The 14,310-nt window shown below is 44.0% G+C and overlaps 1 protein-coding gene across 1 annotated transcript in view; it reads left to right on the forward strand.

The window, feature by feature from the left end:
• SMARCAL1 (SWI/SNF related, matrix associated, actin dependent regulator of chromatin, subfamily a like 1) overlaps positions 1-14,310 on the forward strand; it is a 78,302-nt gene that overhangs the window by 22,982 nt on the left and 41,010 nt on the right. Inside the window, exons 6-8 of the mRNA XM_044669430.1 lie at positions 1,753-1,936; positions 8,898-9,048; positions 11,533-11,691. Coding sequence (XP_044525365.1) covers positions 1,753-1,936; positions 8,898-9,048; positions 11,533-11,691 — 494 coding nt within the window. The remainder of the gene's footprint in view (positions 1-1,752; positions 1,937-8,897; positions 9,049-11,532; positions 11,692-14,310) is intronic.

Below are 14,310 nucleotides of genomic sequence, written 5' to 3' on the forward strand. Positions count from 1 at the left end.
CTCTCTCTCTCTCCCCCACCTTTCTCCCTCTCTCTCTTCTCTTTCCTCTCTCAACTGTCCTCCTCTCTCTCATCATGTACATATATATGTATACATACACACATATATGTATATGCTTAATAAAGCTTAAGACTTTGGGGACGACACAAATACACATACATTTTAAACTACTCTTCTGCTGTACCCAGTTGGTCCCCTCCTTTCTAATTCTGATCCTATCAAACCAAATAAATGTGTCTTACTTATCTGCAGCTGAACTAGTCTAACCCTTCAAAACTCAAGCAAATGGAGCAATTCATTCAAATGTTTAAAGACACGCTTCTTACTTAGTTTTTCACTCCTTCATCCTGATATTCTTTCTGGGGCTTGGCATGTGGGCACCTGCGCCATCATAGTTATCGCTTGCTCTGTAAGCTCCTCGAGGACGGGACTCTGTCTTTCCAGACTGTGTTTCCCCTCCTATGACACACAGAAAAAGAGAAGTATCTGTGGCCTTCATAGCCTTTTCTTTCATATTCTATAGTTGAGGAAGATGAAGGGTGGAGAATGGATGAAAAAAAGCATTTTATGAAGTGCTTTTCCCTGTGTATCCCCCTGCCGAGTGCTGAGGATAAGAACACAATGGCAGCAAAGACATTCCCTGCTCTCAAGGAGCTTCCATCCTGATGGAGGAGACGGATGGCCCGAGAGGGCCCGAGAGGGCCGCTGTGGCCCAGAAGTTTCCTGGGAGGCTGAGTGACTCCACAGAGGACTGACTCTCTTCAGGAAACAATGTAGAGGCGATTTGAACGTGATTCCAGAACATGGCTGGGTGGGCAGGCACACCCTCAGTGTCTAGGCTGTCCAGAGGAGAGGACCCATGGGGGCTGGGGACAGACACACAGAACCCAACCTTAGAAGGAGGACAGACAGACATCCGGGGCAGACATGTAGGCACATGGGCAGAACAGAGCAAAGGTTCTTCCCTCAGCACCAGAGATCTCAAGCCAAACACCCTCTCAGGGGGTGGTGGAGGTCTCTCTGCACATCTGCTCTTCTGCTTTCACTTGGAGAGGCTTTTTTAAAAAACTCTTACCTTCTGTGTTAGAATACTGTGTCTTGGTTCCAAGGCAGAAGAGCAATATGGACTGGGCAATGTGGGTTAAGTGACTTATCCAGGGTCACACAGGATGTAGCTGAGGCCAGCTTGGAACCCAAGACTCCCTTTTTTAGACTTGGCTCTCAATCCCCTGAGCCACCTAGCTTCCCCCAAGTTTTCTTTAAGTTTTATTTGTGTGTGTGTGTGTGTGTGTGTGTGTGTGTGTTTAGAAGGGGTGGGAGCCTGAGTTGAGGAGCGAGAATGCAGAGAGCGAGAGAGCAAGAGAGCGAGAGAGAGCGAGAGAGAGAGCAAGCACATGAGGGCGAGAATGCACAATACCATACAGTAAAGTTGACATTTCTGTTCCTTTTAGAATGTGGATTTCTTTCAGAATTCTTTACATAAAACTGAGTTTGTGTAATACAAATGTATGTAAAGTAAGAACTGTCTATATACCACCTTCAGCCCCTTTAAGGACTTTCTAACCATTTTGAAAAGCTAAACTATATCTTTAACTAAAAGCAGATAACTTATTGTTTAAAATCCCATTTTGACATCCTTGTATTTTGGGGGGCTTTTTCCCTTTTCCCTCTAACCTTGGAGACATTTGTCATCCCCCCTCACCCCTTAATCTGCATATTCTCTATCTGATATGCCTTTTTCCCTTTCCGTAGTGGAAGAGATTCACCAACTTCCGGGCATCCACCTGGAGCCTCTGCCTAAGGCAGTGGTCCAGGCTTTTGCCGGCTACCTCACAAAGACATCTTCTCACCCGGAGGAAGTCCCAGAGGCCGACCTCTCCGCAGTGGATCCCAAACTCGTGTCTAGTCTGATGCCCTTTCAGAGAATTGGAGTCAAGTAGGTGCCTCTATCTTAGGACATGCAGATTTCTCCCATTCTGTCAGTCTGTAAGACAAGGGCTGTACCCAGCCACCTCCTCCTATATAGGATAAAGGCTTATCTCCTTCTGTCAGCATCTTTTGGAAACACTTGGTTATTGATTATTGTGCTTATCTGTGGTCTTCGTGTGAGCCCATAACCTCGAGATAGTGCTAAAGTCTCATTTTAGCCATTAATTTTAACACTCCATTACATGACCTTTCCCCCCTGCTTCAATGAATTAAAAAACATTAAAAATATATCCTGGGATAGAGATAAAAAAAAAAATCGAGATAGACCCTGCTGTGAAGGAGATCACTTTTTAATAGAAGATGCAGGGCACCTGGAAAGGCCCAGTGATTCTTAGAGTAGAGTGGCAGGACTGATGGGATTCCATCTTCTTTTATGTCCTAGCCAGGTCTGGGCTGGCGAGAGCTTTCTCATGGAACTTCACTAGCCCAGGCTGCTAAGGACACTGGGCCTGGGGACTTTCCAAAGGATTGCTGGGAGCAGGTCAAGAGCTGCTCCTCCGTGTAAGGGTTTCAGGGGCTAGTCAAGTCGCAAACATGTATGCTTCCCACTTACTGTATGCCAGGCACTGTGCTATGTACTAGGGGTACAAAGAGAGGCAAAAACAGGCCCTCCTCTCCGGAAGCTCACCTCCCAGCAGGGAGACACCATGCAAACCACTCTGCATAGACAAGGTACAGACGGTGCAAGTGAAAGGTAAACTCCGAGGGAAGTTTGGAAGCGGGTGAATGGCCTGGGAAGAGGCTGTTATTCAAGGTCTCTTGGGCTCAGGGCCCCCAGCTGCCTCCACCAGGGTCTGATGGGAAGTACTGGGAGACAGTGCTAGTGCTTTGTCCTTCCTGGAATATTGACTTACACTAAACAAAATTGGTTACTTTGAGTTGGATCATCCTTCCCCAACCTGTCTTCCACTTAAATGCTAATAATCTACAAAATGACCAAAAGGAAGGCAAGACTAGAAACAAGAAACTAAAAACAAGACAAAAACTAGAAAAGCTTCAATAATCAGCCCCAGTATAAGAAAGTTGCCTTTGTTATATAGTCTAGTTAGAAAGATGTTTCTGGAGAGAGAACTGATTGAACTCTGAAGGCAGATTGAAGCATAATTTTACTTTTTCATTTTTGCAACATGGCTAATATGGAAATGTTTTGCATGATCTCACATGTATAATGGGTATCATTGCTTGCCTTTTCATTGGGCAGTAGAGAGACTGGAAAGAGAGAAAGAATTTGGAACTCAAAATAAAAAAAAACAAATGTTTTTAGGGAAAAAAAGGTATTTCTGTGCAGTTCAGAGATGGGAAGAAATAACACCTGAATCTTTGACTATTTAGAAATAGCCCATCAGCTCCTAACAAGATTTAAACACTTTGAGCTCATATCCATTGAGGAAATATATCTTAATTTGGATAGATAGCTGTCAGATACTCTTCTAAATATGTACCTTAGACAGGACCCTTTCCCCATTATATCCCTTTGCTTCCAGCTGTGTCTGCCATCGTTCTTTTCATATCCTCTTTTCCTTCCCCCAGTTCCACCACCAGCCCCCCCCCCAAATAAAACCTCAACTACTTTGAAACAATTCTTCTCTCTCCTTGGCATTTCTATCTTTTATCTATTTAAGACCCCCTTTGGGCCTTGTTTTAACCAATTTCTTTCTGTGTGGTTCATTCCTTTAATCTTTCTTCCTATGGTTTTTTCATTAAGGCCGATAGAGATTCCCCAACCCCTACTGTGCCAAGCTCTCTTCTTAGAATATCAGCTCTTCATCAGTTCCATTGGAGCTCCTCAAACCAGGGCTGTCTATTAACCTTGTCTCCATTTGCATTAAACCAATTTCCAAAGGTGCCTGGGGACACTGCACTTCGCTCCTGGGTTGGCGTGGCAAACTAGAATCCTAGTAACTCTTTTGAGCTTTTGTCTTCTCTTCTAAAAGGCAGGTGCTGAAGCTACTAATGGTGGTCATGGACTTTCTTCATCAGTTTTTGATTCTAATCCCAACTTGAGGGCAGAAATCAGGAGAGGAGTCCATTCCCCACCACCACCATGCTATTCATTTCCCCATGCTAGAAGTGCTCATGATCAGTAATTACTTAGGACAGTGATGGGCAAACTACAGCCCATGGGCCAGATGTGGCCCCCTGACATGTTCTATCTGTCTGCAGGACATTATTCCTAATTTGAAGAATACAATGAGTAGGATACAATACAATGAAACTTCGAAAGACCTGCCTTAGAAACAGACTGACAGATGAGCATTTCCTTTCCTTTGGCCCCTCCTTTAAAAAGTTTGCCCATCACTGACTTAGGAGATAGTCATATATTTTGTGGGTTATCCCGACTTCTTCATTCTCTTCTTCCTCTCTCTTAATGTCTCTACTCCCCACAAGTGCCTGCACCCTGGATAGTCAGAGAAAAGGAAAGGAATTAGGACCCCATTTCAGAAGGACTTCAGGTCATTAAGCTCAATCCATCACATATAGGACAGTGGAGAGATTATTGGTTCAGATTCAGATTGTACTTTGGGCACTTACTACCTGGGGACTGTGAGCAAGTCACTGTACCTACCTGGGTATTAGCTTCCTTGTCTCAAAAGGGAAGGAGACTGGACTAGATGGCATGAGCCAGTATGAAATCTGTTATCCTAGGATCCTTCACTTTTCATATGAAGAAACTGAGGCCCAAGGTGAAGAGTCTTCCTAGGTCCATGTAGCAATACCAGTCAGAGCCAGAACTAGAGCCCTGGGCTTCTTAATACAGGCATAACCATGCAGCCAAAACTAGAGAGTAGTGGTGATTGTCAATGGTTAGACAGAGGAAGCAGGAAGGAAATATGGTTGAAATGATGGAATATGTAGGGGCAATGAGGCAGCTCAGTGGATAGAGCACTAGGTCTGAAGTCAAAAGGACTTGGGTTCAAATCTGGCCTCAGGTTCTAGCTGTGTGACCCTGGCAAGTCATTTAACCCCAGTTGCTTAGGCCTTACCACTCTTCTGCCTTGGAACCAATACTTAATATCAATTCTAAGGCAGAAGGTAAGCATTTTATAAAAGGAAAGAAATGAAGGAATTTTTTTAATGGATTTTACTTATCTGGACTTTCCTTGTCCTCCTTTGTGATACTTTGTCTTACTTCCTTGTGCATAGTAGATGCTTGATTAATGTTTATTAAATTAAATTGAATTAAGACTATCCTCTGAGATAATACCAAACTAATAATGATTCCTTTTGGATCCAGCCATTCAATTTGCCCCCATTCCTCCTATTTCTATTATTATCTAGTCTGAATTGCTCCATATTTTCTCCAAGAAAGACTTTACAAAAATGTAGGTAAACCAGATGTAGAACATTTCCCTGTTCTACTAGCTCAATAACCCTTTCACAAAAGGAAATAAGGTTAATCTGGCATGACTTGTTCTCTGCGAAGTTATCTGCATTGGCTTTCAGTGATCAGTTTCTTTAAGTATCCATCAGTTACAGTTAGCAAGCTTTTGTAATGGTTCTTGTCCCCCTGGGAGCTTCCATTCTAGAGGGGAGAAAATGTGCTTATGTACGTGGAAGTGTATTCAGAATATATGATGCAGCTAGGTGACTTAGTGCATAGAGTGCAGGGCTTGGAGTCATGAAGACTCATCTTCCTGAGTTCATATCTGACCTCAGACACCTAGCCATGTGACCCTGGACAAGTCACTTAACCCTCATTGCCTACCTCTTACCACTCTTCTTGGAACCAGTCACAGTATTGATTCTAAGACAGAATGTAAGGGTTATTTAAAAATATATGAAAAATAAATACAGGGTAATTATAGGAAGGGGTGGAGGGCAGCACCAGAAGCTAGAAAGTAATGATTCGGAAAGACCTTTTCTTTTTTCCATTTTTTAATTTAATTTTAAAATTTTTTTCCTTCCCCTCCTCCCTCCTCCCTCATGGAGTTGACAAGCAATTCCACTGGGTTATACATGTATTATCACTCAATACCTATTTCCATATTATTAATTTTTGTAATAGAGAAATCTTTTAAAACCCAAACCCCAAATCATAACCATATAAACAAGTGATAAATCATGTTTTCTTCTAGATTTCTACTTCCACAGTTCTTTGTCTAGATATGGATAGCATTCTAGGGAAGACCTTTTCCAGGAGGCAGTAACTGAGCTGGGCTTTAGGAGAAGTTAGAGATTCTAAGTGGAGGAGGTGGGAAGGGAATGAATCCCTAGGCAGCTAGGTGATACCATGGGCACAATGCAGGACCTAGAGTCAGGAAGGTTCGAGTTCAAATCTGGTCTCAGGCACTTACTGGCTTTGTGACTCTGGGCATGTCACCACCATCTGCCTCAGTTTCCTCATCTAGAAAAAGAATATAACAATAGTACCTACTTTCCAGGTTATTGTGAGGATAAAATAATATTTTATAGCACTTTGCAAACCTTTTTGGGCTCTTATAAATACTAGCTGTGATTATTCCAGTTATGAGAGACAATCTGTGCCACCTAGGAAATGCACAAAAAATGGGCAATGGGTAAATAATACTCGTGGCTGACAAAACTAGGACTCATGTCATGCTTTATCCAGCTCACTTCAGACACCTTAATGCTCACTCCCAGTACCTTAATCACACATGTTCTCAGGAATGGAATCAAGGGCAGGTTCAGCAGCCTTCTGCTTGGAGCGAGTTCACGGGCAGTTCTAGGAAGAAGTCCGTCTCTTTCTCCTAGCCTGGGACCCCTTGTGCTTCCTGAGAATACAAGGGGAACAGAAAACCCTGGAAAGCCTGCTCTGCTCGCCGTTGAGATGCAGGAGGCATTTCTACCTTATTTGATCCTCCCCACCCTGGGATGCAGAGGCTGTTATTATCCCCATTTTATGGAGGAAGACATGGATTATGTGACTTGCACAGGATCATCCAGCTAGTAAAGATGGGAGCTCAGATTTGAACCCAGCACTTCCAGACCCTACATCTGGCACTCGGTCCACAGGTGACGTAGCTGCCTCTTAGGCCTCTGTCCCTGTTTTTTTTATGGCATCGTTATAAAATTCTCAGGCTTTTCCTGCGTGGCCTTGGGCACTGCGGCACCTGCCCTCCCATGACACGGGCTGACTTGGGATCGAGAGAAAACCTAGAGAGCTGGCTCGGCTTCCATCCCTTTTTTGAATTGGTTAGCCAGCTAGCTCAGTGCCTGGCCCGTGCTAAGGCTTCTGGGAAAAATTGTTTAATAACAAAATATTAAAAAGAAGATGCTTGCGATGACCAAGCAAGGCACTTCTGTGGACAGAGAGGCGAGGGTCCCGACCCAGGCAGCGCGTCTCCCGCTCCCAGGGAAGTCCCTTCTGACTGCCTGTTCCTTGGATGTCCTTTTGCTTTAAAACCAGTCATCTCACGGTTCCACTTTAATGTCTTTTGGCTTTAGTAATTTTGTCCTCTTGAGAGAGTTAAATAGGACTCTGAGACTCACTTCCCCTCTCTTCATGGGGCAGTGACTATATCCAAAGCTTCTTAGGAGAGGGATGCTTTAAGCTGGAGTTTCACAGGCAGCTAGATTTTAGGAAAATTGATTTGGACTTGGAATTTACTTAAATGATGAGCCCTTCATGTCCAGAGATCATGTTTATTTGCAAAGTGCATAGACCTGAGTTCAAATTTGACTTCAAATACTTACTCACTATGTGATCCTAGGCAAGTCACTTAACCTCTCTTTGCCCCAGTTTTCTCATCTGTGAAATGGAGATAAGAGCACTGACCTCCCAGAGTTATTGTGAGGATAAAACAAGATAATAGTTATAAAGCACTTTGAAATCTTTTTTTAATTGTGAATTTTGTTATTTTTTATTTTTATTTTGAATATTTTCCCATATTTACATGTTTCATGTTCTTTCCCTCTCCCCAACCCCCTCCAAACCTCCTTAGCCAATGCACAATTCCACTGGGTTTTACATGTATCATTGATTAAGCCCTAATTCCATATTATTGATAGTTGGGCTAGAATTATCATTTAGTGTCTACATCCCCAATAATATTCCCATCAGCCCATGTGTTCAAGCAGTTGTTTTTCTTGTGTTTCTCCTCCCACAGTTCTTCCTCTAAATGTGGCTAGTTTTCTTTCTCATAAGTCCTTCAGCCTTGTCCTGGATCCTTGCATTGCTGCTAATAGAGAAGTCCGTTATGTTTGATTGTACCACAGTGTATCAGTCTCTGTGTACAATGTTCTCCTGGTTCTGTTCCTTTCACTCTGCATCAATTCCTGGAGGTCTCTCCAGTTCACATGGAATTCCTCCAGTTTATTATTCCTTTGAGCACAAGAGTATTCCGTCACCAGCAGATACCACAATTTGTTCAGCCATTCCCCAATTGAAGGACATTCTCTCATTTTCCAATTTTTTGCCACCACAAAGAGCGCGGCTACAAATATTTTTGTATATGTCTTTTTCCTTATTATCTCTTTGGGGTATAATCCAAGCAGAAGCACTTTGAAATCTTAAAGAATTTTTTTTTAAAATTTTTTCCCCAATTACAGGTAAAAAAAACCAAACAAACAATGTTTAATATTTGTTTTTAAAAATTTTGAGTTCCAGGGCTGCTAGGTGGCTCAGGGATAGGCCTGGAGATGAGAAGTTCTGGGTTCAAATGTGGACCCAAACACTTCCTCAACCCCAATTGCCTAACCCTTGGACTCAAGACTTAGTATCCCTTCTAAGACAAAAAACCGTGAGTTCCAAATTCTCTCCGTCCTTTCCTCCCCTCCCCACTCCCTGAGCTGGGCTCCAGGCCCTCTGAGATCCCAGAGTACCTGCTGGCTCTCCTTCGTGGTCTCACGCACGGCGGTTCTTACTCAGTTCTATTTGGTGATTTATTCCTTAATGAGAGTCGTGGGAAGGCCGAGGCCGCCCTCACCCTGCTTTCATCTCTTTTCAGCTTTGCTATCTCCAAGGGAGGCCGTTTGCTTCTCGCAGACGACATGGGTTTGGGGAAAACGATCCAGGCCATCTGCATCGCTGCCTACTACCGGACAGAGTGGCCTCTACTGGTGGTCACGCCTTCGACCGTGCGCTACACCTGGGAGCAGGTGAGGGTGTGTGTGTGTGTGTGTGTGTGTGTGTGTGTGTGTGTGTGTGTGTGAGGAGGGCGCTGGAGGGGGGCTCTGCGGACCTGGAGGGGGCGGTCCTGGGTTCGGCTCTGGCCTCCCACACTGCCTAGCGGGGCCCAGCCTCACCTTCTGCCTTGGAACCGACACACGGTACTGAGTCCAAGATGGACGGTGAGAATTTTTAAAAAGCAGTCGGTGGATTCCGAGAATGAAGCCTCTCCCGAAGGAGCCCCGAGTGTTTATATTAGTACAGAGCCCGGCTTACATTTCTGTTTTATGGTGGCTAAGAGTTGGGGAGCCGGGCAGTCCGGGATTCAGGCCTCGGACGTCGACTGGGCTCCAGGGACCAGGCCCGACATAAGCGAGCCTGCGCGCCCCTTCTGCCACGGGGCAGCCACCCAGAGACAAGCGAGAACGCTCAGGGGCTTCCCACCGAAGTCTGCGGCCAAGGCCGAGGGCAAGAAGGCGGCCCTGCTGGACCGACGTGCTTCAGTGGAAGAAAAGGAGAGCAGTCGGAGGGGCCGCCTTCCGTCCCTCTCTTGGCTTCCCGCCTGCCGACCCCTTCCCCAATCCTCCCGGTCAGGGCGAGGGGAGAGGAGGCCGCTCTTCCCTGCGAAGGAAGAGCAGAGCTTCCTAGTCCCTCCCTGCCGAGCCGGCCCTTCCGTCCTTCTCCCTGTCCGGACTCTCTCTGTGCTTGGGGTGACTCTTAGGGGTGTCTGCTCCTCCGGAGGGGGCAGGGTGCTCCTCACAGAGCTTGAAAATGTCTCAGGACACACATTTTCCTTTTTTTCTTAGAAGAACATAGCTTTAATGTTGTCCACGGACTCTTGAGCTTAATCGCTGATTCTTCGCGTAGAAAGAAAGTTCACAAACAGTTTAGGGAAACTCTAATAACGGGCAAAGTTTCACATTATTTCCCTCAATCTGTCTTCATGGGTAGAACTGATCTAAAAGGTAGTTGAAAATCTACCCATGGTCTTGTTCATCTGCCAAAAACTAAAATAAAATCTGTCAAACAAGTCAATAAAAAACAAAGAACAACTGATGTTTTAACAAAGTACTTATGGTCATTTCTCCAGAATTAAGATCTGTTAAGGGCAAGTAATTTAGAGACTTCAGAGAAGTCCCACCAGTGATAGTGGTCACGGGGAGCCTTCACCACCTTTGTGGCCTGAAGCCAATACAGTGCTTCTCAGAGTCATATTTTTATTTTTTATTGTATTTTATTTAAAAAAAAAACAAAAAAAAAAAAACAAAAACCCTTACCTTCCATCTTAGAATCAATCCTCTGTATTAGTTCCAAGGCAGAAAAGCAGTCAGGATTAGGCAGTGGGGGTCAAGTGACTTGCCCAGGGTCACACAGCTAGGAAGTGTCTGAGGCCAGATTTGAACCCAGAACCTCCCGTCTCTAGGCCTGGCTCTCCATCCACTGAGCCACCCAACTGTCCCCTCAGAGTAATATTTTTAAATGTTTATGGTACCTAGGATTTTAAAAGGAACAAATGATACTGAAATAACTTTTTCCCATTCAAGTTCATAGACTCCCCCGAAATCTGTGAGTGGACCCCTGCTTTAAGGAGACCCAGAAAGGCTTGGGGAAGGACAGGGGAGCGGAAGGAAGGAAGGAAGGAAGGAAGGAAGGAAGGAAGGAAGGAAGGAAGGAAGGAAGGAAGGAAGGAAGGAAGGAAGGAAGGAAGGAAGGAAGGAGAAGCAGAAAAACACAGTAACCCTGGGGGAACACACAAACTCCTGCCCCCTCACCCCTGAAGGAACCCCAGATGGCTCTCCTTTGGTCCCACACGATGGTTTGGCAGGTGAGGCAAACAGGAGCGTTTCTGCAGTTGGCAGATGGCTTTACAAGGAATGTTTACTCTCCTGTTATCTCCATTCAGTATTTATGACTCGTCTTTTTTAAATATATATAAAAGGGGCTGCACTAGGCTCTCCGAGATGTGTTTAAGAGGTTACATCCCTTGATGAGCTCGCACCTGCTTTACAAGCACCGGAGAGACAACAAATACAAGTAACAAGTGAGGATACTCACTTTGAGAAGGCAAAAATGGTGTGCCAGTTTCAGGGGAGTTTTTGTGGGGCTTTCTGACTTGTTTAAAATGAAGTGGGCTGGGGGCAGCTGGGTGGCTCAGTGGAGTGAGAGTCAGGCCTAGAGATGGGAGGTCCTAGATTCAAATCTGGCCTCAGACACTTCCCAGCTGTGTGACCCTGGGCAAGTCACTTGACCCCCATGGCCCACCCTTACCAATCTTCTGCCTTGGAGCCAATACACAGAAGTTAAGGGTTTAAACATATATAAATAAATAAAATGAACTGGGCTTGTAAGCAGGATACAGGGGCGTCTGCAGAGAAGTGATGGATGGGAAGGAGTCGGGGATGTAAAAGGGGAGAGGAGATGACCAGATTACACTTGCAGGGCGGCTCCATTGAGTTGTCTTCTCGCCCCTTCAGGCATTCCACCGGTGGCTGCCTTCTCTCAGCCCAGACAGCACCAACGTGGTGGTGACCGGGAGGGACAGTTTGACAGCCGGCTTGATCAACATCGTTAGTTTTGACCTCCTCAGCAAGATGAACAAAAAATTACAGACTTCCTTCCAAGTCGTCATTATTGTAAGTGGCCCACTCTATCACTCAAAGCCTATTTCCAGCTCCTGGAACCTCCTAAGAGTCCCTGACAGAGCCAGGAATTATTTGATCTGTCTGGACAGTGGGCAGCTCATCCCCTGTGCAGGCTCAGCGGGGCTCCTTTCCTTTCCCTGTCTGCTTCCTTCAGGAGAGGTCACAAGTGGGAGCCACCGAGGAAGGGACCCCAGAGTAGAAGAGCCTCCGAGGGCTTTCCCCCAGAGCTGCTCACGGTGCGAGGCTGGCGTCTGCTCAAGCTACCCCTGATTTCTGTTAGGTTGGATTTGCTTAATTTCCCGAGATCAGCGCTCCCATTCTAGTTATAATTTCCGAAGAGCCACGCCAGCTGATCTCAGTGTGGCTCCCTGGGCTCTCCTTGCCCAGCCAGCACTGCCCATGTTCAATCTAGAATTAATAGGAATGCTTTAACAATAGAGCCCCAAAATCATGGGAAAATATTCTTTTTTTTTTTTAATTTTTTTTATTTTTAGAAAATTTTTTCCATGATTACATGATTCATGTTCTTACCCCCGCCCCTAGTAGCCAACACCCATTTCCACTGGTTTCTGGAAAAATATTCTAAATTAAAAAAAAAAAAACAGTAGATCCCAAAGCAACTGGTTTTTATAAAAATTTCTCCTGTTTTGCATTTGCATAAATAAAACAACCTAACCTTCCCTTATAGGATCCTAAATTTAGAGGGATCTTCATGGTCATCTAGTCTAACCCTTTCATTAAAAAATTAACTTAACAGATATTTATTATCTTTTCTCCATTATTCTACCCTTATTGAACAAAAAATAAATTCATTTATTAAAATAATTTCACTCACCAATTAATTAATTAATTGGAAATAAGTTTCTTTATTAAAAAGAGGCAGCTCAGTGGCTCAGTGGATAGAGTGCCAGGGCTGGAGACAGGAGGAACTGGATTCAAATCTGACCCCAGACACTTTCTAACTATATGATTGTCACTTAACCCCAATTGCCTTGCCCTTACCACTCCTCTGATGTAAGAAGGAGAGAGAGACAGAGACAGAGACAGAGACAGAGACACTTCACCTCTCTAGCAAGAGATGAATGATATGTTTCATCTTTAGTCCATTAGACTCATGGTTCATCATGGCATTAATCAGAGTTCTAAAGTCTTTCAAAGTTATTTTCCTTTTTAATGTCATTTTATAAATCATTCTCCTACAGTATCAGCTCTGTCAGTTCATTCTGTCAGCTCATAGAGATCTTCCCAGTTTCCTCTGGAGCTGTCCTTTCTTGTGGCACGATATACCATCCCATTGAAATGCCACGATTTGTTGAACTATTCCTCAGTGGGTTCAGTTGCTTAATTTTGTGAACAAACATCATCCGTTTTAGGTTCTGCTCTCCCCTAAGGGAAGTTGTAAAATTCAGAGAAGCCATTTCTTCTCAACCATGCCATCCCCTAATGACCCTGGTGCCCTTAATTGGCACTGCAAATATTAGTTGATATATCTTAGATAAGGCTCAGTAAAAGATGGGGAGATTGGAGATTTTATCCAACTTTTATTTTGAGGATGTTGATAAAATGTGGCCTTCCATACTTTTGCACAGTACACATTGACTGTTGCTTCTGCCCTTTGAGAATTGTGTCAAACATCCTGGAGGGTTACAAAAGAGAGTAGAAGGTTTCCTTTAATCTAATATTTTGTTTTGTGCACAAATACCAGGTCACATACAGCTTCTCCCTATCTTTGCAAAAATAAGCATTAGATTGTTATAATTTTCCAAGGCCAGAGAAGTAATTCAGTAGTGTTTAGTTCTTGATGTAGAGTATATTAATTTCTGATTTTGAGTTTTTTTAAGTTTTCCATTAAAAAGTTAAAAAACAATTTTTTTGGCAATCCTTACAGTATTGATTCTAAGGTGGAAGGAAGGGTTTTTAAAAAAGGCCAACAACATGGTGGAGCCAGTTCTAGATTGGAATTGAAAGGCCCCTCCTCCTTTCAATCGTTAGGGATTCAGCCACTGATTGCAGGTGAGATTTCAGGCAGGCCTCTAGCTTTATCTTGATCCCAGCTTCCGTGCTGTTCTTTGAGGCAGCCACTTCTGTCTCCTTCTGACTTCACAGAAATATTGCAAGAATAAGGTGATGCTCATATGGCATGTTAAGGGTTTTTTTAAGAAAGGATTTTTCATTTTTGTGATCAAAGATGCCCTTGGTGGTTAGATAGAATGAGCATCAGCATCCTGAGATCTGAAATGGGATAGGTCCTGAGAGATTATCTAGCATGCCTCCATCATTTTCTTTTTCCTTTGTTCATTTATTTTTTTATTAAGATAATATTTATTTTTTAAAATCCAACACAATGTTCTAGACTATCAAATTTTTTAAATGTATTTTTTTTTAAATCCTTACCTTCTGTTTTAGAATTGATACCATCAGTTCCATGATAGAAGGGCAGTAAGGGCTAGGCAATGGAGGGTAAGCTTCTTGTCCAGGGACATACAGGTAGGAAGTGTCTGAGGCCAAATTTGAACCTAGGACCTCCCAACTCCAAGCTGGGCACTGTGTCCACTGTGCTACTACCTAGCTGCCCCTTAGTTCTAGCATTTTATAGAGGAGGGGAAGGAA

The sequence above is a fragment of the Gracilinanus agilis genome, chromosome 3, assembly GCF_016433145.1.
Source record: "Gracilinanus agilis isolate LMUSP501 chromosome 3, AgileGrace, whole genome shotgun sequence".
Taxonomy (NCBI): Eukaryota; Metazoa; Chordata; class Mammalia; order Didelphimorphia; family Didelphidae; genus Gracilinanus; species Gracilinanus agilis.